Source organism: Rhinichthys klamathensis, unplaced genomic scaffold (genome assembly GCF_029890125.1).
Source record: "Rhinichthys klamathensis goyatoka isolate OS25496 unplaced genomic scaffold, OSU_Roscu_1.1 h1tg000722l_1, whole genome shotgun sequence".
NCBI classification, from domain to species: domain Eukaryota; kingdom Metazoa; phylum Chordata; class Actinopteri; order Cypriniformes; family Leuciscidae; genus Rhinichthys; species Rhinichthys klamathensis.
This window is the reverse complement of record NW_026607137.1, coordinates 705,630-725,812: the sequence shown is the minus strand read 5'-3', so window position 1 is coordinate 725,812 and position 20,183 is coordinate 705,630. Positions and strand designations below refer to the sequence as shown.

At 37.0% G+C, this 20,183-nt stretch overlaps 1 protein-coding gene across 1 annotated transcript; it reads left to right on the top strand.

The window, feature by feature from the left end:
* The first annotated feature begins 3,804 nt into the window (after positions 1-3,804).
* Positions 3,805-20,003, top strand: fastkd3 (FAST kinase domains 3). The gene is made up of 7 exons (XM_056242322.1): positions 3,805-3,996; positions 5,152-6,586; positions 6,734-6,819; positions 15,037-15,211; positions 15,331-15,400; positions 15,503-15,617; positions 19,812-20,003. Exons 2-7 carry the CDS (start codon positions 5,164-5,166, stop codon positions 19,908-19,910), a joined length of 1,968 nt encoding a protein of 655 aa, XP_056098297.1. The 5' UTR covers positions 3,805-3,996; positions 5,152-5,163; the 3' UTR covers positions 19,911-20,003.
* The last annotated feature ends 180 nt before the right edge of the window (positions 20,004-20,183 follow it).

Here is a 20,183-nt window from a genome sequence, read left to right as displayed (position 1 = left end):
AGCAGTGCTCACAAATACATTGCTGTACAGAAAATTTCCTGTGGTGCAAAGCTGAATTTTCAGCATCATTACTTCAGTCTTCAGTGTCACATGATCCTTCAGAAATTCTAATCTAATTTGATGCTCAAAAAATATTTATCAATGTTGAAAACAGTTGTGGACAACAACAAAAATTCTGGTTTCTTTGATGAATAGAAAGCTCCATTTAATTTATATTTATATATATATTTTTCAAATAAATACAGCCTTGGTGAGCATAAGAGACTTAAAAACATTTAAAAAAATCTTACTGATCCCAAATTTTTGAGTGGCAGTGTATATAAAAATTTAGTAAAGTTTATACATGTCTGAAAATATATTCTGTCAAAAGAACAATTGTAGGTATCTTAAATTGTATTTGCCTAGGCCCTAGCCCAAAAAAAAAAAAAGTTTAAATTTAATTTGTCAAATCTAATTTAAAGATAGGTATCTGAAAGGTATATGGTTATCTCAAATGGATTTCTGTCTACAGTATTATGGCAATCCGTTTAAGCATTTAAAGCTCTACTAGTCATAATTTAGTTCTGATTAGTGAAAATACGAATTCTAGGGGCCATACTTTTAAAACGTCTAAAAAATGCTTTTAAGAATAGGCTAAAGCTTTGAATGAGTATAAAAAAAAATCTCAGTAAACAAGAATTGTTTAAGATATGAGCTATGTATAAAGAGCTAAAAGCAAATTTTAGCAAAGTCTAAAGCTGCATCTGGAAATTCATACTTCCCTACTATATAGTAGACGAAAAGCAGTATGTCCAAATTCACAGTACTGATAAAAGAGTAAAAGTCCTCGGATGACCTACTACTTCCAGCGAGATACTGGTGTGCATGATACTATATTATAGAACATACTTTTTTAGTAGCCCTGAAGTAATTACTCAAATTCAAATTAAGTGCCTACTCAAGAGAGTATGCGTGTGACGATGTCATAAGTTACCCTTGATTGCGGTTTGTTTCTCATTGTTTGGTTAAATATGAGTTTGGCAACTTTTTTCTAGTCTAAGGTGCACATTAGACAGATGACAAAAGACACCAACAGTTTTATTTCTTTATTTAGAATTTACATCAACTATAATAGTTTATATCCCCATTTTCAAAACTTACTTTCTGGGTTCATGCCTGCAGCATGGGTTGTGGGGGTGGGAGTTTTAGAGGAAGTGCGGCCTTCCTGTTCCTCATTTTATGCCATCCCAAGGAATTCTGGGTAGTGTAGGCATCGTCCATTTCCTAGTGTGAGCAGGGGGGTCATTGTTTTATTGTTTATTTTGAGTGTTTATAGTATGTTTAAATGTATTGTTTATTATTTGTATTTCTTTCCTTGTAAAATGTATTTTGAATATTATTTTCATTTAAGTTTATTTATGTATTATGTATGTGTACATATAATTTAAATTCCCTATTATTATGAAATGGTTGAACCTTTCAGTATAAAATGATTTATTTTGTCTGTTCGAGTCAATTCTGGTGAGGGACCTCCGTGAAGAGGGCCACCTTTTGTGTCTTTGTTTATGTTATTTTTTATTTGTTATTCTTTTTCTGAAGTCAATAAAAATGTGAATTGAATGCAAGCAGTTTCTCATGCCTTTGCTCTGGTCATGTCCCCACAATGATTTGAACATGAGTTCCATCAATGGCTCCAACAACTCCAGGGAAGCTTGCAATCCTAATTAAATTGGCTTGCTTTTGCCACATGGTTTGAAGATTCGTTTGGAAGTCAATGAACTGCTGTAGTAGACAAAAGTGCTGATTCTGTTGAAGTAAATTTCCTGAGAGCTTTTTTTCTATGCATTTTTTTTTAAATTAAATTAAATTAAACCTGTAGCTAATGTAATATTTTTTTGTAAAAACGTAATAATATCTTGAGCTCATAATGTAATAACGATTTTCCAATGTTTCATTTTACATAATGTAATAGGTTATTGTATGAGAAATTGATTACATAATGAACACACTGCAGCTTATAATGTAATCACAGTTTATAAGGTAATACCAGCACATAATGTATAAGTGAAACAATGTTTACAATATAATAATTATCTTTCAATGTAATACATTTTAGCACAAAATGTCATGAAAATGTCTATTATGTTAAGACAGTGTCTTAAGTTCTAGTATGACCCACTAGCTATTAGTCAGGCGAAGTCAGTCTTACTTTTTTCGGTATCAAATTAGGCTAATCTACGTTTTTTTATATGGTTAAAAAAAAAAAACCTATGAACAGTCTTAATGAAAAAAAAAAATGGATTTGTAAGACTAGTCTTAGTGGTTTATGCAACCGGTTTCATGCCCAGCCCAGGCCTTAGATTAAGTCAGGATTAAGCCTTAGTTTAATTTGGGCATTTAACTAGCTTTTATAAATGTCCCTTTGAAAAAAAAAAAAACCTTACTGGTGTGCATTCTGAGACATAACAATAGCACTGACATATTTTAAGATATGATGGTGCAAGTTGCTTTTAGTTAAAACATCTCAAACATGCATTTTAATCTGGGACTAGGCTTTTGCCTTGTCTGTGAAACAACAGTTTAATAAAAAAAATTGTGATTGACATGCTCCGTTATTTTGAGTCACTTTAACTCAGAAATATACATTTTAAGATTTATGCACTAAATTTAAAAAAAGTAAACATTCTACTTTCTGTTATTGCAATTGTAAGTTTTTAATCATTGCTGAGATAGTGATTTAAATGGTTGTCATAAAAACTACAAAAATGTAAAATGTATTAATAATTTTAGCTATTGTCACATATTGTCACACACTGCTGGTCAGTAAACACTAGGAGATTCACTTAAGAAGTCTTTAATTTACATCCAAAATCTTACAAGAACAGCTGAGATTTATTTTTAATCAGTCAATTCTGGCGAATACTGGCGTGAACATTACAGATGAGCTTGGTGATTCGTTAATTTTTTCAGTGGCATTGCATGTAGGTTGTAATTTCACATTAAAGGTGCAACATTTCTGTTTTTTTATTTAATTTTATTTATCTTTCTTTTTACATCACAAAACCTAACTGTTTTAATTTAATTTAATTTAATTTAATTTAATTACAATTGCAGTAATATGGTTAGGGAATTATTTGCTTTTATGAAGGTAAAAAATGGCCAGGGGAGTAAATATCACAAATATGCATATTTAAATATGTAAATAAGCTGATATGACACTTATTATTATTTTTTAAATAATTCACTTATTATTAAATAATTGTTATTATTAAATGTTTATGAAATAATATATCACCATTAGTAACATCAGTCTGTTCACTTTGCAGACGGAGCATGAAGAGATGACCCCCCCCCCCCCCAACACATTTAAATGTTAATATGAGAATATTTGTTGTTGTTTTTTTAAGTTATGATTATCATAAATTTTAAACGCTACATGAAATTTTCAACTTTTTGATCAGTTTTCTTTTTAAAGTGTGCAGTTATATAATTCACATACCTTTGCAGGGCATGATGGTGATATTTGTTTAATAGAGGAGACAGTGGAGTATGTTTTGATGGTATGTAGGCTAATCCAAAATTAAATGAAAAATGAAAGAGAAAGGAAGAATCAAGAACTAAATTAGAAGAATTCACAATAAGTAATATAGTAAATTATGGTCAAAATGCGGGGAAACAAATTAATGCAATCATGAGATTTATTAGGATTAGTGGATAAAAAAAAATAGGATATATGGATTACGTGAGAAATATTGAATTCATTCTCTTTACACACACATAGGTGGCGGTATGCACCAATGAAGTTGGTTTGCAACCCACTATAGTAGAAGAAGAATCAATCTCACTCATGTAACTCTTACGTGAGTGACTCTCAGTAAAGTCACTGAGAGTTTCTGTCAAGTACGTTATGCATCATAGGGAGCCCGACTTTATTTTGTGTCACGAAGCTATGAGTAGTTAAAACTGTGCCGCTTTGTGTGAAATCTGCACTGGACCCATGTCCAAGAGGTAACTGCTGTTCATTATTTTTTTTTCTTCAATCTTAGATTGTTGATTTCACACTTAAAATGATTCAAGAGTTTTTACTGCTGCTGAAATAGAAATGTCTTATTATTATAATTATTGTTATTATTATGTTGGCTTGATAAAGCTTTTTTAAATAATAGTGTACACAACTATACACATTCTGAAAGAAAAACGGTTGTACTGTAGGCTATATCATGCATACAGTATAACCCTCATCATTTTGTATAAATTGTGCTATTAGACATGGAAATGACAGTTTAATAATATTTAATTGGAATTTTTTATTTTATTATTAAGAGACATTGTGCTTTATATTCCAAAACATTACAATCTTTCCAAACTATTTAACAGTGTAGGTACTGATGAACACAGGATTGATATTACCCTGAGCCATAAATTACATGTAAAATGCTATATATGATATACCATCAGACAGTTACATGTATAGTTTAGAATAATAGTTGCTGAATAGTAATGGCACTTTTGATATTCATTTAATCGTTTATGACTGTTACTGAGATGACCAATTTTATATACTATATATATACACCGGTATATATATGTATTATCGATCGTTGCATATCTAGTCAGATATTGTGACCTTACCTCAAGTGAGTTGCCCTACCCCTTTCCACTATGGAAGTAAATAATAAATAAAATAGTACATAATGCCAAATGTTTTTTGAAACTGAAATGTTTTTAATTGAAATATTAATATTTGAACAGGCTTTTTTGTTTTAAAAAAAAATTGGCATTATTTACTATTTTATTTATTATTTACTTCCATAGTGGAAAAGGGTAGGGCAACTCACTTGTGGTAAGGTCACAATATCAAGACTTTTTTTCAAGTAGCGCAATTCAACAGGCTTTTTTGTTTCAAAAACATTTGGCATTATTTTACTTCCATATTCTACCTCGTCCTTCATCATAGCAGAATTTGCATGGTTTCTGTATTACAAGCTGAAGGACGGAGGAGTGAGAAACTGAGGAAGCATCAAAATGAGGTTTTGAAAGTCACCCATTGAAATCTTACTGACGGTACCTTGCGACAGAAAAATAGATATCTCTGATCACAAGTTTAGTAGATGATGTTTAATTTTAATTGATTCTTTCTTTTGTTTTGACTGTATATTAAGGATTTGGTAGCTCTTTTTTACGATGGCCAAAACACTGGCACTGAGGCTGCATTTGCTGAGACATTTGGATGACCAAATCCTTCCTTCACTGAAAGCATGCACTGGTAAGCGTCTGGTTTCTCCCTGTCTTCGAACCTTCGCTGGCTGCTTTCCTACACGTTCCAACCTCAGTCCAAGGCGTATATGCACCACAGAACGAGACCCACTTTTCCTTGTTGCTGGAACCATTCGCCCTTACCAGGAGCTCCTCACCAGTGGAAGTGGTCTGTCATTGTTGCACCACCTTACTTCTGATGAGGACCACACCTTTATGAAACGACTCTCCTCCTGTGCTTCATCTCAGCAAGTTCTACTTCTTTTGCAATCTTACCCTGTCCTCTCAGCTGCAGCAGCAGCATCTATACTTCACAGACTGGCTGACTTGGAGCAGGATGCCACATGTGGTCTTCGGAAACCAGAGATACTGCTATCAGATTTGGCCCTTAATAAACTTTGTCAAAGACTGGAACATGATTCAGCCGGATTAGAGGATGAAGTGTTGGTTAGAGCTCTCCTGGGCTGTACACGTCTCTACCTTGACCCTCAGAGCCGCCTAGTGCAGAGGCTAGTGTTCGAATGCCAGAAGAGATTGGATTTGGAACAGTTAAGTGTTGAAGCGCTATGTGGGATATCAAGGGCTTTCTTTGCATTGGAAGGGCCTGACGGTTGGATGGTAAAACGGGCTATAAATCAGCTCCAAAATAAAGAACCAGCTCAATGGAATATGGCAGAGCTAGTTGCTGTTTACTGCATGCTAGCAAATAGTTTGGGTGAAGATGGACACTACCTGGAGCTTCTAAATGAAATGAATGCGCAGGCACTTCGACAGGCGCAACGAATGGACCCAGTGGCAGTTAGTAAGATTCTAGGTGCTTTAGTCACATTGAGACAGAATCAAGCATTACCACTTGTAATTGCGCTTTGCAAGCAAGCTGTTCATCATGTGCAAAACTTTGCAGATGCAGAACTGACTGTGGTGTTGTCAGCACTTATGCACTATGGACACAGCGACCACTTTCTTGTGGAAGCTCTTGAGCGTCATGTGCCCAAGGTTGCCTTCACCGCTCATGCAGAAACCGTAACCAAGGTGATGCAGTATTTCCAGAGACGGCGCATTCTTTCTCCACCAGTTTTTAACACTGTGGCTGAGAGTTTTGTGTATCGCGCAGAGGAGTACTCGACGTGGCAGGTGTCACAACAGATAGCTGCCCTGGGAGATTTGGGATATCTGCCACCTGACGCTGGGAGATTGTTCGGAAAGGTGGAGTCTGTTTTGCATGCCCGGTTTTCACAATTTCAGCCCAGAGCCCTTCTAGACCTACTGTATGCCTGTACACTTCTACAGAGGTACCCACTTAACTTCGTCTCAAAAGTCTTCAGCCCTTACTTCATGCAGCAGCTACAGGGTAAGAAGCATTGAAGAAGCATGTTCTATACAGTACTTGGGATCAATTTTCGGGAATATTCATTTAAATGATTTAACACTTGATCATTAACATGCTTCTGTGCTTACTTTTTTGAATAATATATATTCCATCTCTGCACTTTCTAAGGGGAGGGCAATGGGTTGGATCCCATAGTTCTTGCAAAGCTGACTCAACTCTACATGACTGTAAAGCTGGAGTGTCCATTTTATGATGTGAGTAAAACTGTATTTTTCTATCTCACACCAAACATGATGCAAAAAAGCTGAGCAAATCACTAACAAATGGTCCTTTCACACCAAGAGCGAAATTCATCTCTGACAGGATAAAAGAATGTAACTTTTATTTCAGTACAATAGAGGGCACAAATCGAATCACCTTTTAGTTAGGGGTGGGGAAAAATTAAATTCTTAAGACAAACGATAACTGGTTACCATGATCACTATGATGATTTTTAAATGATTGATACAATAAATGAAGTAACTGTCTTTCTGCTGAAGTACCGGTATGTCCGACTCTGTGCTGTGCACTTCAAAAAATGCTTTTCTCACTCAGTATTTTTGTCTTGTTTTCAATCCAAATATCTAAAAATTCTTAAATCAAGACTTTACTAAAGTAGTAAAATGCCGTTTTTGCTTATAACAAGAAAAATTATCTGCCAATGGGGTAAGAAAATGATTCTTGTTTCTGTTTGAATTATTATTTTTCTTACCCCATTGGCAGATAATTTTGCTTGTTTTAAGCAACAACCCTCTTCATTTTGATTTATTACCCCAGAAAACAAGACATAATATCTTATGGCATTTTACTCATCAAGTAAATTCATCATGATTTTTAGATATTTGGACTGGAAACAATACACATTTTTGTGGTTCCCCTGATGTTCCACAGTGGTTGGTTCAGATATTCCACAGTGGTTGGTTGGTTCTGATGTTCCACAGTGGTTGGTTCTGATGTTCCACAGTGGTTGGTTCTGATGTTCCACAGTGGTTGGTTCTGATGTTCCACAGTGGTTGGTTCTGATGTTCCACAGTGGTTGGTTCAGATGTTCCACAGTGGTTGGTTCAGATGTTCCACAGTGGTTGGTTCTGATGTTCCACAGTGGTTGGTTCAGATGTTCCACAGTGGTTGGTTCAGATGTTCCACAGTGGTTGGTTCAGATGTTCCACAGTGGTTGGTTCAGATGTTCCACAATGGTTGGTTCATATGTTCCACAGTGGTTGGTTCTGATGTTCCACAGTGGTTGGTTCTGATGTTCCACAGTGGTTGGTTCAGATATTCCACAGTGGTTGGTTGGTTCAGATGTTCCACAGTGGTTGGTTGGTTGGTTCTGATGTTCCACAGTGGTTGGTTCTTATGTTCCACAGTGGTTGGTTCAGATGTTCCACAGTGGTTGGTTGGTTGGTTCTGATGTTCCACAGTGGTTGGTTCTGATGTTCCACAGTGGTTGGTTCAGATATTCCACAGTGGTTGGTTGGTTCAGATATTCCACAGTGGTTGGTTGGTTCAGATGTTCCACAGTGGTTGGTTGGTTGGTTCTGATGTTCCACAGTGGTTGGTTCTTATGTTCCACAGTGGTTGGTTCAGATGTTCCACAGTGGTTGGTTGGTTGGTTCTGATGTTCCACAGTGGTTGGTTCTGATGTTCCACAGTGGTTGGTTCAGATATTCCACAGTGGTTGGTTGGTTCAGATATTCCACAGTGGTTGGTTGGTTCAGATGTTCCACAGTGGTTGGTTGGTTGGTTCTGATGTTCCACAGTGGTTGGTTCTTATGTTCCACAGTGGTTGGTTCTGATGTTCCACTGTGGTTGGTTCAGATGTTCCACAGTGGTTGGTTGGTTGGTTCTGATGTTCCACAGTGGTTGGTTCTGATGTTCCACAGTGGTTGGTTCAGATATTCCACAGTGGTTGGTTGGTTCAGATGTTCCACAGTGGTTGGTTGGTTGGTTCTGATGTTCCACAGTGGTTGGTTCTTATGTTCCACAGTGGTTGGTTCAGATGTTCCACTGTGGTTGGTTCAGATGTTCCACTGTGGTTGGTTCAGATGTTCCACAGTGGTTGGTTCTGATGTTCCACAGTGGTTGGTTCTGATGTTCCACAGTGGTTGGTTCTGATGTTCCACAGTGGTTGGTTCAGATGTTCCACAGTGGTTGGTTCAGATGTTCCACTGTGGTTGGTTCAGATGTTCCACAGTGGTTGGTTCAGATGTTCCACTGTGGTTGGTTCAGATGTTCCACTGTGGTTGGTTCAGATGTTCCACTGTGGTTGGTTCAGATGTTCCACAGTGGTTGGTTCTGATGTTCCACAGTGGTTGGTTCTGATGTTCCACAGTGGTTGGTTCTGATGTTCCACAGTGGTTGGTTCTGATGTTCCACAGTGGTTGGTTCAGATGTTCCACAGTGGTTGGTTCTGATGTTCCACAGTGGTTGGTTCTGATGTTCCACAGTGGTTGGTTCAGATATTCCACAGTGGTTGGTTGGTTCAGATGTTCCACAGTGGTTGGTTGGTTGGTTCTGATGTTCCACAGTGGTTGGTTCTTATGTTCCACAGTGGTTGGTTCAGATGTTCCACAGTGGTTGGTTGGTTGGTTCTGATGTTCCACAGTGGTTGGTTCTGATGTTCCACAGTGGTTGGTTCAGATATTCCACAGTGGTTGGTTGGTTCAGATATTCCACAGTGGTTGGTTGGTTCAGATGTTCCACAGTGGTTGGTTGGTTGGTTCTGATGTTCCACAGTGGTTGGTTCTTATGTTCCACAGTGGTTGGTTCAGATGTTCCACAGTGGTTGGTTGGTTGGTTCTGATGTTCCACTGTGGTTGGTTCAGATGTTCCATCGTGGTTGGTTCAGATGTTCCACCGTGGTTGGTTCTGATGTTCCACAGTGGTTGGTTCTGATGTTCCACAGTGGTTGGTTCTGATGTTCCACAGTGGTTGGTTCTGATGTTCCACAGTGGTTGGTTCTGATGTTCCACTGTGGTTGGTTCAGATGTTCCACTGTGGTTGGTTCAGATGTTCCACCGTGGTTGGTTCTGATGTTCCACAGTGGTTGGTTCTGATGTTCCACAGTGGTTGGTTCAGATGTTCCACTGTGGTTGGTTCAGATGTTCCACTGTGGTTGGTTCAGATGTTCCACAGTGGTTGGTTCAGATGTTCCACAGTGGTTGGTTCTGATGTTCCACAGTGGTTGGTTCTGATGTTCCACAGTGGTTGGTTCAGATATTCCACAGTGGTTGGTTGGTTCAGATGTTCCACAGTGGTTGGTTGGTTGGTTCTGATGTTCCACAGTGGTTGGTTCTTATGTTCCACAGTGGTTGGTTCTGATGTTCCACTGTGGTTGGTTCAGATGTTCCACTGTGGTTGGTTCAGATGTTCCACCGTGGTTGGTTCTGATGTTCCACAGTGGTTGGTTCTGATGTTCCACAGTGGTTGGTTCTGATGTTCCACAGTGGTTGGTTCAGATGTTCCACTGTGGTTGGTTCAGATGTTCCACTGTGGTTGGTTCAGATGTTCCACAGTGGTTGGTTCTGATGTTCCACAGTGGTTGGTTCTGATGTTCCACAGTGGTTGGTTCTGATGTTCCACAGTGGTTGGTTCAGATGTTCCACTGTGGTTGGTTCAGATGTTCCACAATGGTTGGTTCATATGTTCCACAGTGGTTGGTTCAGATGTTCCACAGTGGTTGGTTCAGATGTTCCACAGTGGTTGGTTCTGATGTTCCACAGTGGTTGGTACAGCTGTGCTGGGTGTCTGCTGAAGTGAGACATAGTGAACTCTGTGACATGAGGTCTTCTCTGAGGCCCTCTCTGAGTTGTACACCACAGGCTGTTAAACATATCTTAATTAAAAACATTTTTTCAGAAATACACTATTGTGAAGTTGTTGTCAAAATGGCCAAAGTATCATTAAAGATGGATGAACCGAGTATAAATATTTCACTCAGCAGATCAAAAGGAAAACATTTATTAAAATATTGTGCTTTCTCAGTTGCTGCCCGAAAGTTGTGGAATGGTTTACCCATGTCTATCAGATCCTCTACCTCTATAGACCTGTTTAAAGCCTGTCTTAAGGCGTATTTGTTTAGATGCATTTATATTATTAATTTATTCTCCTTTTCTTAATTTATCTTTCTTTTATTTCTTTTTTATCTCTTTTTTTATTTGTATTTTATCTTATCCCTTTGAAATGTACCGCACTTTGGTACACTGTGTTTTGTAAGTTGCTTTATAAATACATTTTGATTTGATATTAGAAGAATGATGTGGAAAGGATATGAAATGGCAGACATATTGGGACTCATGTCAAACAGGTCAGCATTATAAAAGGAGCATAAAGAAAAGTATCATCATTCACAACTTAAGTAGGCCTAAGGAAGTAAGTCATGTTCACATAACTACGAACAGGGCATTCAAACCTAAACCACACATTATAGGGAAATATAACATTGGTTTATGTGATATTTGTTTAATAGAGGAGACAGTGGAGTATGTTTTGATGGTATGTAGGCTAATGCAAAATGAAAGGGAAAGGAAGAATCAAGAACTGCAATCTTTAGGATAAGAAGAATTCACAATAAGTAATATACTAAATGATGGTCAAAATGCGGGGAAACAAATTAATGCAATCATGAGATTTATTAGGATTAGTGGATAAAAAAATAGGATATATGGATTACGTGAGGAATATTGAATTCATTCTCTTTACACACACATAGGTGGCGGTATGCACCAATGAAGTTGGTTCGCAACCCACTATAGTAGAAGAAGAATCAATCTCACTCATGTACCTCTTACGTGAGTGACTCTCAGTAAAGTCACTGAGAGTTTCTGTCAAGTACGTAATGCATCATAGGGAGTCCGACTTTATTTTGTGTCACGAAGCTATGAGTAGTTAAAACTGTGCCGCTTTGTGTGAAATCTGCTAAAATACTACATAAGAAAAGCATTTTTTGCAGTGTAAGCCGATCCAAAATATTTTCTTTAAAGTCACCCTGTGTTGAAAATCATGCTTTTAATGTTGTTTATATGACTATGTGGTGTTTTTAATATGCTTTAAGACAAAACATGTACAAATTCATAAGTCAACACCATTGCTGAGTATTTTCTCTTTAAAACTGCGGTGAACCAAAGACAGTCTCAAAAACGCAGTTTGAAATCGCTGGTGTTTCTGACGTCACAAACTACCTTTTAACCGTCAACATGCCGGCGAGCTTTAAATCAGGTAGATTTAGCAATATAGCGTGTTTATGATGTATATTTTCGATGTTATGATGAACTATATGCCTTTCTCCACTGACGTTCTTCTGAGTTGTTCAAAGCGTTTCTAAATGATTGTTAGAAGGCAGCTGTGTGACTCTGAGATGGCGAACGGGAACATGGTTTGTGTAACATTAGCAACACATTATTAGCTGTTTGATAAGCAAAAGCCGAATCATATTTAATCACATCATGTTTCCGACGTTGTAAAGAGCCATACCATTGTGCAGCTTTTACCTCAGTAAGTTGGCCGAGTGAATCTGTGAGCTGGTGTGAGTGAGTGGGGCCGGGGCTAATTAGCATATTCATATACAGTAATAAATGAAGCAATGGAGTAGAGTTACATTCAAGCTATTTTAAGGTGAAATTTTCATAGAATGTTTTTGCATTTCACTGTGCTTTCTTTTTTCTTCTTCTTCTTTTTAAAAAAAAGAAATCAACATCCTGGACGTTGAGAGCCAAAATGTATAAAATGTTAAATGCATAAATACTTTTAAAGTTGCAATACATTGTGCAATTCAATGTCATTACCTTGATAGCTAAATATTGTTGTAAGGTATGGAAAGTAATATCCTTTTATGGGATATTCCTTTTATGGAAAGCTTGTATTCATTTTGAAGAATTAAATCCTTTTGTGTGAATGAGACAAGTAAAGTGCGTCTGTTGCAGAAATCCTCATCAGGTAATAAAAACACAACTGTTCATTGTTAGTTCATGTTAGCTCAGATCTATTAAATAATATTACCCCAGTTTCACAGACAAGGCTTAAGTACCAGACTAAAATGCATTTTTGAGCTGTTTTAACAGAAAACAACTTGCACTGACAGATCTTAAAATATGTCAGTGCCATTGTTTTGTCTCAAGATGCACACCAGTAATGTGTTTTTCTAAGGCACGTTAATAAAAGCTATGCAAATTGAACTAAGGCCTATTACTGGCTTAATCTAACCCCAGAGCCCAGACCATTAACATATACAACTTTTGATTTTAATAATGTATTAATAAATGTTCAAATTAACATTTGACTAAGATTAATAGAAGTATTATTTATTGTTAATTCATGCTAACTAATGTAGTTAACTAATGTTAACAAAAGGAACCTTAAAGTGTTACCTATCTATGCTATAAATACTTCAGAAATAAGATGATCTTTATCTTATTTTTCTGGATCTTGTGAGTGATCTAGTGTGGGTGGCCCAATCTGTCAACTATGTGCTCAACATTATTTTCCGGTTATCACTGTAAAGCTGACAATGACCTTCTTCTAGAGCTGCTGTACAGCCAAAGCAATCTTTGTTGCATTAATTTCCTGTTATTACTGTAAAGCTGCTTTGAAACAATCTGTATTGTAAAAAGCGCTATATAAATAAAGGTGACTTGACTTGACTGTTTCCATAGAAACTAGATTTGATGTCATTAAAATATCATTGTAAGTCTTTTTCAGTGTTGTGGTAAGGACTCAAATATGTGGGACATGTCCGTTTAGATGAAAAAAAAAAAACATATAAATATATATATATATATATATATATATATATATATATATATATATATATACACTCACCGGCCACTTTATTAGGTACACCTGTCCAACTGCTCGTTAACACTTAATTTCTAAGCAGCCAATCACATGGCGGCAACTCAGTGTATTTAGGCATGTAGACATGGTCAAGACAATCTCCTGCAGTTCAAACCGAGCATCAGTATGGGGAAGAAAGTTGATTTGAGTGACTTTGAACGTGGCATGATTGTTGGTGCCAGAAGGGCTGGTCTGAGTATTTCAGAAACTGCTAATCTACTGGGATGTTCACGCACAACCATCTCTAGGGTTTACAGAGAATGGTCCGAAAAAGAAAAAAAATCCAGTGAGCGGCAGTTCTGTGGGCGGAAATGCCTTGTTGATGCCAGAGGTCAGAGGAGAATGGCCAGACTGGTTCGAGCTGATAGAAGGGCAACAGTGACTGAAATAACCACTCGTTACAACCGAGGTATGCAGCAAAGCATTTGTGAAGCCACAACACGCACAACCTTGAGGCGGATGGGCTACAACAGCAGAAGACTCCACCGGGTACCACTCATCTCCACTACAAATAGGAAAAAGAGGCTACAATTTGCAAGAGCTCACCAAAATTGAACAGTTGAAGACTGGAAAAATGTTGCCTGGTCTGATGAGTCTCGATTTCTGTTGAGACATTCAGATGTTAGAGTCAGAATTTGGCGTAAACAGAATGAGAACATGGAACCATCATGCCTTGTTACCACTGTGCAGGCTGGTGGTGGTGGTGTAATGGTGTGGGGGATGTTTTCCTGGCACACTTTAGGCCCCTTAGTGCCAATTGGGCATCGTTTAAATGCCACGGCCTACCTGAGCATTGTTTCTGACCATGTCCATCCCTTTATGGCCACCATGTACCCATCCTCTGATGGCTACTTCCACCATGTCACAAAGCTCTAATCATTTCAAATTGGTTTCTTGAACATGACAATGAGTTCACTGTACTAAAATGGCCTCCACAGTCACCAGATCTCAACCCAATAGAGCATCTTTGGGATGTGGTGGAACGGGAGATTCGCATCATGGATGTGCAGCCGACAAATCTGCGGCAACTGTGTGATGCCATCATGTCAATATGGACCAAACTCCCTGAGGAATGATTCCAGCACCTTGTTGAATCTATGCCACGAAGAATTGAGGCAGTTCTGAAGGCAAAAGGGGGTCCAACCCGTTACTAGCATGGGGTACCTAATAAAGTGGCCGGTGAGTGTATATATATATATATATATATATATATATATACCGGTGTGTATATATATATATATATATATATATATATATATATATACTGTATATATAAATGGTCAGTAATCAACAACAAAAAATAATTTTAAGTTGGTTTAAAGTAATATATATAAAACAAATTCAGTTGAAATAATGTCAAAGTGTTGACACATAAATTCAGCTAATTCTATCACAATGATACCACAGTTGTGGGACATGAACAAAAATGGTGGTTGGACCTATAAATACTTCATAATTATAATCAGTAATTATTTTTTATGTCAAGGTGTGTAATGACTCAATGTATAATGAAATATAATGATTTATATTTACCAAACACCCATTTATGTTGCTTATTTAATTCATAACCAACCATGCTCATTTCCTACACTTACATCCAGGGTCCACGACTTTCACCAAAGTTTCGTGTGAAGTCATTTTTGGCTTCTGGACAGTCTTTGGAAACTCACGTGGAACCTCAATTCTACAATGCTGTGAAGTCTGGCCTAGTGGATCTGCTGGGAGCTCGATCTTACTTTGCTTCCAGAGTACTTACACCATACTGCTATACGCTAGGTAAAGATTATACACCTGGTCGAGTGTGACCCTGAAAATTGTACAGCTGTCAACGTCTTACACTAACACATTTCTGTGGTTGCGTATATGCCAATATTTTCTTGTTTATTTATCTGCAGACATTGAGATAAAACTAGATGAAGAAGGGTATGTCCTGCCTGCCTGTCATTCAGAAGAAATCCATAAGAGGTAATGCATGTCCTGCTCTTTGCAAAACCCAGGCACTGATGTTTAGTGGTCTGTACGATCACATGCATATTCTGAGCTCAACATTAATTTGTGTATTATCAGAATTGCTCTCTGTATTGATGGGTCAAAGCGCTTTGCAGCTAATGCAGAGAAACTACTAGGCAAGGAAGCCATCAAGCAGCGTCATCTGAGGATTCTGGGATATGAAGTTGTTCAGGTAAAACCAACATAATTTCTCTTGCCTTTTTATTTACAGGCTGTCTGTTTCACTAAAATGTTAGTTAGCTTGCCTTCATAAGTGGAAAACTTTGATTTGATTTTAACCCCTTACTCGTCAAAGATCACCAGTGATCCCAGATTATCGCTGTTCTACCTTTATTACTCATTTAAACATCACACACTTGCCTTATCTGGTCAAACTCAGCATCATTAGAAAGATTAAAGACTCCAGCTTCGATATTTGACCACTGTTTATGATTAAACTGGTTTGCAGTGACATTAATTTCTTAATTTATGCCAGGAGTGCAAAATAATAAATAAATCTGTAACGTTCGTTATTTTGAATAGAAATCATCACTCATAAAGCATTCATTCACGTCTTTTCCGGTTTATTCGTGTTCACATACATGCAATATACAGCATCCGCCAGGGCTTTTAGTCCAATGGTGCGCATATTTGGAGAAATAATGATTAATTATCGGATGTTTGTAAAATATTTCGTCGATGCAGAATAATATTTCTATTCCGTTTTTCACTGAAATATGCGATTGAAGAGTTCAAAACAGCGAACACTGCGAGCTCTGTGTCTCTTTTTCCTGAATTGCGTCAGTGTGTGATATCAGCGCGATCTCATTCGCTGTACAGCTGTCAATCATCTCACGTGTTCCAACGTGATCATAAACCAGCCCTCCTGTATGACGCAGTTCCTTTGTTTACTTCCTCATTCTAACCTCCGTCGTAACAAAGCAAAAATAACGTCTCTTCACCCTAATCAAGAAACTAATAAATGCACGTTTTTAATATATATGGTTTGTTTGTGATTTCGTGTTATTTTGGCGTATTTATATAGGCATATGAATGCTTCCAGTATGCTTGCTAGGTAAGATAGCCCATAGCTTCAAAAAAAATGCTAGATATAACATATTTCAAAATCTTTTTTTGACTTGAAACCATTTTAAACCGCGACCGGAATATGATACAAATACTCGATTGTGTTTTAAAGTGAGCTTTAAGTAAAAGTGTAATATTAATCAATTAAATTGTGTCATGTAGCTTGATGCTACTTGTTGTGCTAATGCACCTGCAGCAGCAGGAGCTTTTTATTCCATAATATATATATATATATTTTTTAAATAATTCACATATTCACGTTGGTAGTGATTTTTAAGATCATAGGTGGATTATTCATGTATAGTGGGATGACAGAGGTGTAAGTTAGATGGCCAAGCATAATGCCAGAATAAAGGCTATAATGGCTGAATTCAAACAAAAGAATAAGGACAAAAGAATGATGAAGATTAAGTCTCATACCGGCAGAGGTGTGAAATGTTCGCCGATTTACATCAATAGACCATGAATGGGCCAGTTCGCCTCGCCAGACATTAGTCAATGACTGTAAATCGGTGTTTACAGGGCAATAAAATATTTGATATGCATCTTATCAGCCTTCTCTAAAACTTATCCAAAATCTCCACTGACATGGTTTTATGATAGGCTTTATAGAACACATAATTTTAGAGATATCATCCTCAGATTTGAAATGAAGCATGACCACAATTGTGGCTACGCTTTAGTTGTGGTTATAAGTTGCAATCCTACATTCACATACTATTTTAATACATTTAATAAATATATTATTAATATTTGTTGTTTTTGTTTTTATGTTTGAGCTTATTTCAATATTAATAACAGTCTGTTTAATTTTGTGTCTTGAACTGGAAACTCTCAAAGGTTGGCTTTCTAAATATATGTGTGTTATGTGTCCATTCAGAATGACTTATGAGCAGAAACCTTTTTATTTTGGGTATGTCATGAATGCATCACTTGCCAAAATTGGGGCTGACTAGTAAGGGGTTAAAGGAACGTTCATCCCATAATGAAACTTTGGTCATTTACCCTATTTACTCATGATATTCTTTCTTCTATAAAACACAAGATACAGTTCTGGTCATAACTTTACATGCACCTTGCAGAATCTGCAAGTACGCAGAAGCACACTAGGCAGCAAATAAGTAGTTTTAACAAAATAAAAGGGATCATAAAATTGCCTTTTTAGTGCTACCCTGAATAAGCTTTCTCACAGATGTTTAGAGACAGATTTTCGTTATCTGGATAATCTTGCACATTCTTTGGTTTTCCAGGATCTTCTGCATATTTGAACCTTTCCAGCAGAGACTATATGATTTTTAGATCCACATTTTAATACTTAGGACAATTACAAAAGGGCACAAACAATCATTGATGCATACTTTTTTGAACTTTTACTTTATTTATTTGATCTTTTTATTTTCATTTAGCAATGCCCTTCAGAAGCTACATATAATCCCAGAACAATTTCCCAGAAGACAAAATGAGGACAGTTTACTCTTCTTGAGCTTCAGTGAATGATTGCACTGTTTGTAATTGCTGTGTATGAATTTTACTCAGTGTGAAACTACAGCCACTGTTAAATAGGGTTCTAGTATGCAGAAGAAACCAAAAAATGGTCTCATGAACAACTATCTCAAAACATCATTATCGTGGATCATCCAGGTAAGGAAACAAAGTATTAAGAATCAAGCATAAACAGGATCATTTTGTGTAAATTCAATTATTTCTTCTTGGACTATATGTAAACTTGTGTGAAATTGCTTATTCAAAGAAGCAATTTTAATGATCCCTCTTATTTTGTTAATTAACATTTTTCAGATTGTGCAAGGTGTATGTAAACTTACAAATGTACTGTGGTTTGACAATGAAATAGAAGCACCTGGTTTTAGACCAAAATAATTTATCAGTATGGTGTAGGACCTCCTTTTGCGGCCAATACAGCATCAATTCATCTTGGGAGTGACAGATACAAGTCCTGCACAATGGCCAGAGGGATTTTGAGCCATTCCAGAACAGTGGACAGGTCACTATGTGATGCTGGTGGAGGAAAACTTTTTCTGACTCGCTCCTGCAAAATTGCCCTTGCTGTGTGTATTGGAGCATTGTCATGCTGATACACGGCACCTGGTTCAGGGTACAATGTTTGAACCATTAGGTGCACATGGTCCTCCAGAAGGGTTTGGTAGTCCTTAGCAGTGACAGTCAAGCTCATCAAGCTCAGTGGGGAATGCCATGATATGATATTGAAGCCCAAACCATCACTGATCCACCCCGTGCTTCACTCTGGGCAGCAGCAGTCCAGGTGTTAAGGCAAATGTTCTTGACCCTTAAGAAACTTTACTTAATGCAGTCACATAACAAATCTGCTTCACAGGTAAAATTGTAATATTTGCTAATTAGAACATTGAAATACAAATGTTAAAGCCTGTACAAATACTAGAAATCGTGAAATAATGTAACAAACAGTACACATTTCATTTATCTTAACTTTAATGTCGTTTCGGTCACTTGGCTGTTAACTTATGAAGTTCCAGAAATTCCAGAAAGTTTTTTGTCAGGTGTGTGATGTTCTTTTTTAATTTGAAGTCATTACATTTGCTGTCGTCCCTTTTCCAATGACCACAAGAATCTCAGAATCTCAATCTCATGTAATCTCAGACAACTTAATCCAGATATTTTCATCAAATCCGCAAATTCGTTTGAAGAACAAAATTAGCCAGAGATCAGTTATCACGATTAGAAGATATGGCATCTGTCAAACCATCTCAGATGTATTAAGCAAGGTATGAAGAATGGACCCAAGGTCACAGATGAGCCAGCAAGATGCGCACCAACAATTTGTCTTCTTTTTAACTCTGTCCATTATGTTGTGGATGGCAATATTTTATGTACAGCTGTGCTTTTGCTCTGCTAATTCAAACCTCTCACTCTGCTCTTACTAATGGAATGTAAAATCAGTGATTTTCAGCCACCAGGCCGCGCATATGAGTGAAACCTCCAACACTATAACAACCAGTGTTTGTTTCATTGTCCAACCCCTGTATTTAAAAAATGTATCTTGCTTTTTAACATTCGATGGGATACAAAAGTTTCAAGCTCTGAACAAGGATAATAAGGGTAGTGTAAAAGCAATCCATTCAACTCCAGTGGTTTAATCCGAGCCTTCTGAGGTCATACAAATTTATAACACCATGAGGGCGAGTAAAATGAATTTTTGTTAACTATACCTTTAAACCCTAATCGTATATTCTTAATTGGGCTTAACTTGCACTAGTTTGGTTTTATGTCCTACAATGGTCTTTTTTTTTTCAATGGTCTCTAGGTTCCATACTATGAGTTTGAAAAACTCAAGAATAAAGAGCAGGTTGTGGAATATCTGCACAAGAAGATATTTCCTAACAGCTACAGACTCAGCTGGTGACATCTGGATCACTAAATGCATATTGAATTCCTATTTCGAAAAGCAGTAGATTTATTAGGTATATAAATGTTTACTTTTGTGTACTTAATGTTTGATTTATGTAAATTCCCATAATAAAAGGATTTTTGTCTACGGTAAGATTTTGTCTATGGTATTATTGTTTCTCACTAAATGAAACGGGCATATTCTTTCCTGAGTCAGTTCCCATTTCTATTTTCTCTGTTCTCACACTGACATGGTTTTGATTCATTACCAGTGTTGAACCACTGGCAT

Bases quoted from the DNA above. Each gene is read 5' to 3' on its own strand.
- fastkd3 (XM_056242322.1), top strand. From the start codon at position 5,164: ATGGCCAAAACACTGGCACTGAGGCTGCATTTGCTGAGACATTTGGAT. The intron at 6,587-6,733 runs GTAAGAAGCATT...GCACTTTCTAAG, and splicing joins CTTCATGCAGCAGCTACAGG to GGGAGGGCAATGGGTTGGAT. The intron at 15,212-15,330 runs GTAAAGATTATA...ATTTATCTGCAG, and splicing joins ACCATACTGCTATACGCTAG to ACATTGAGATAAAACTAGAT.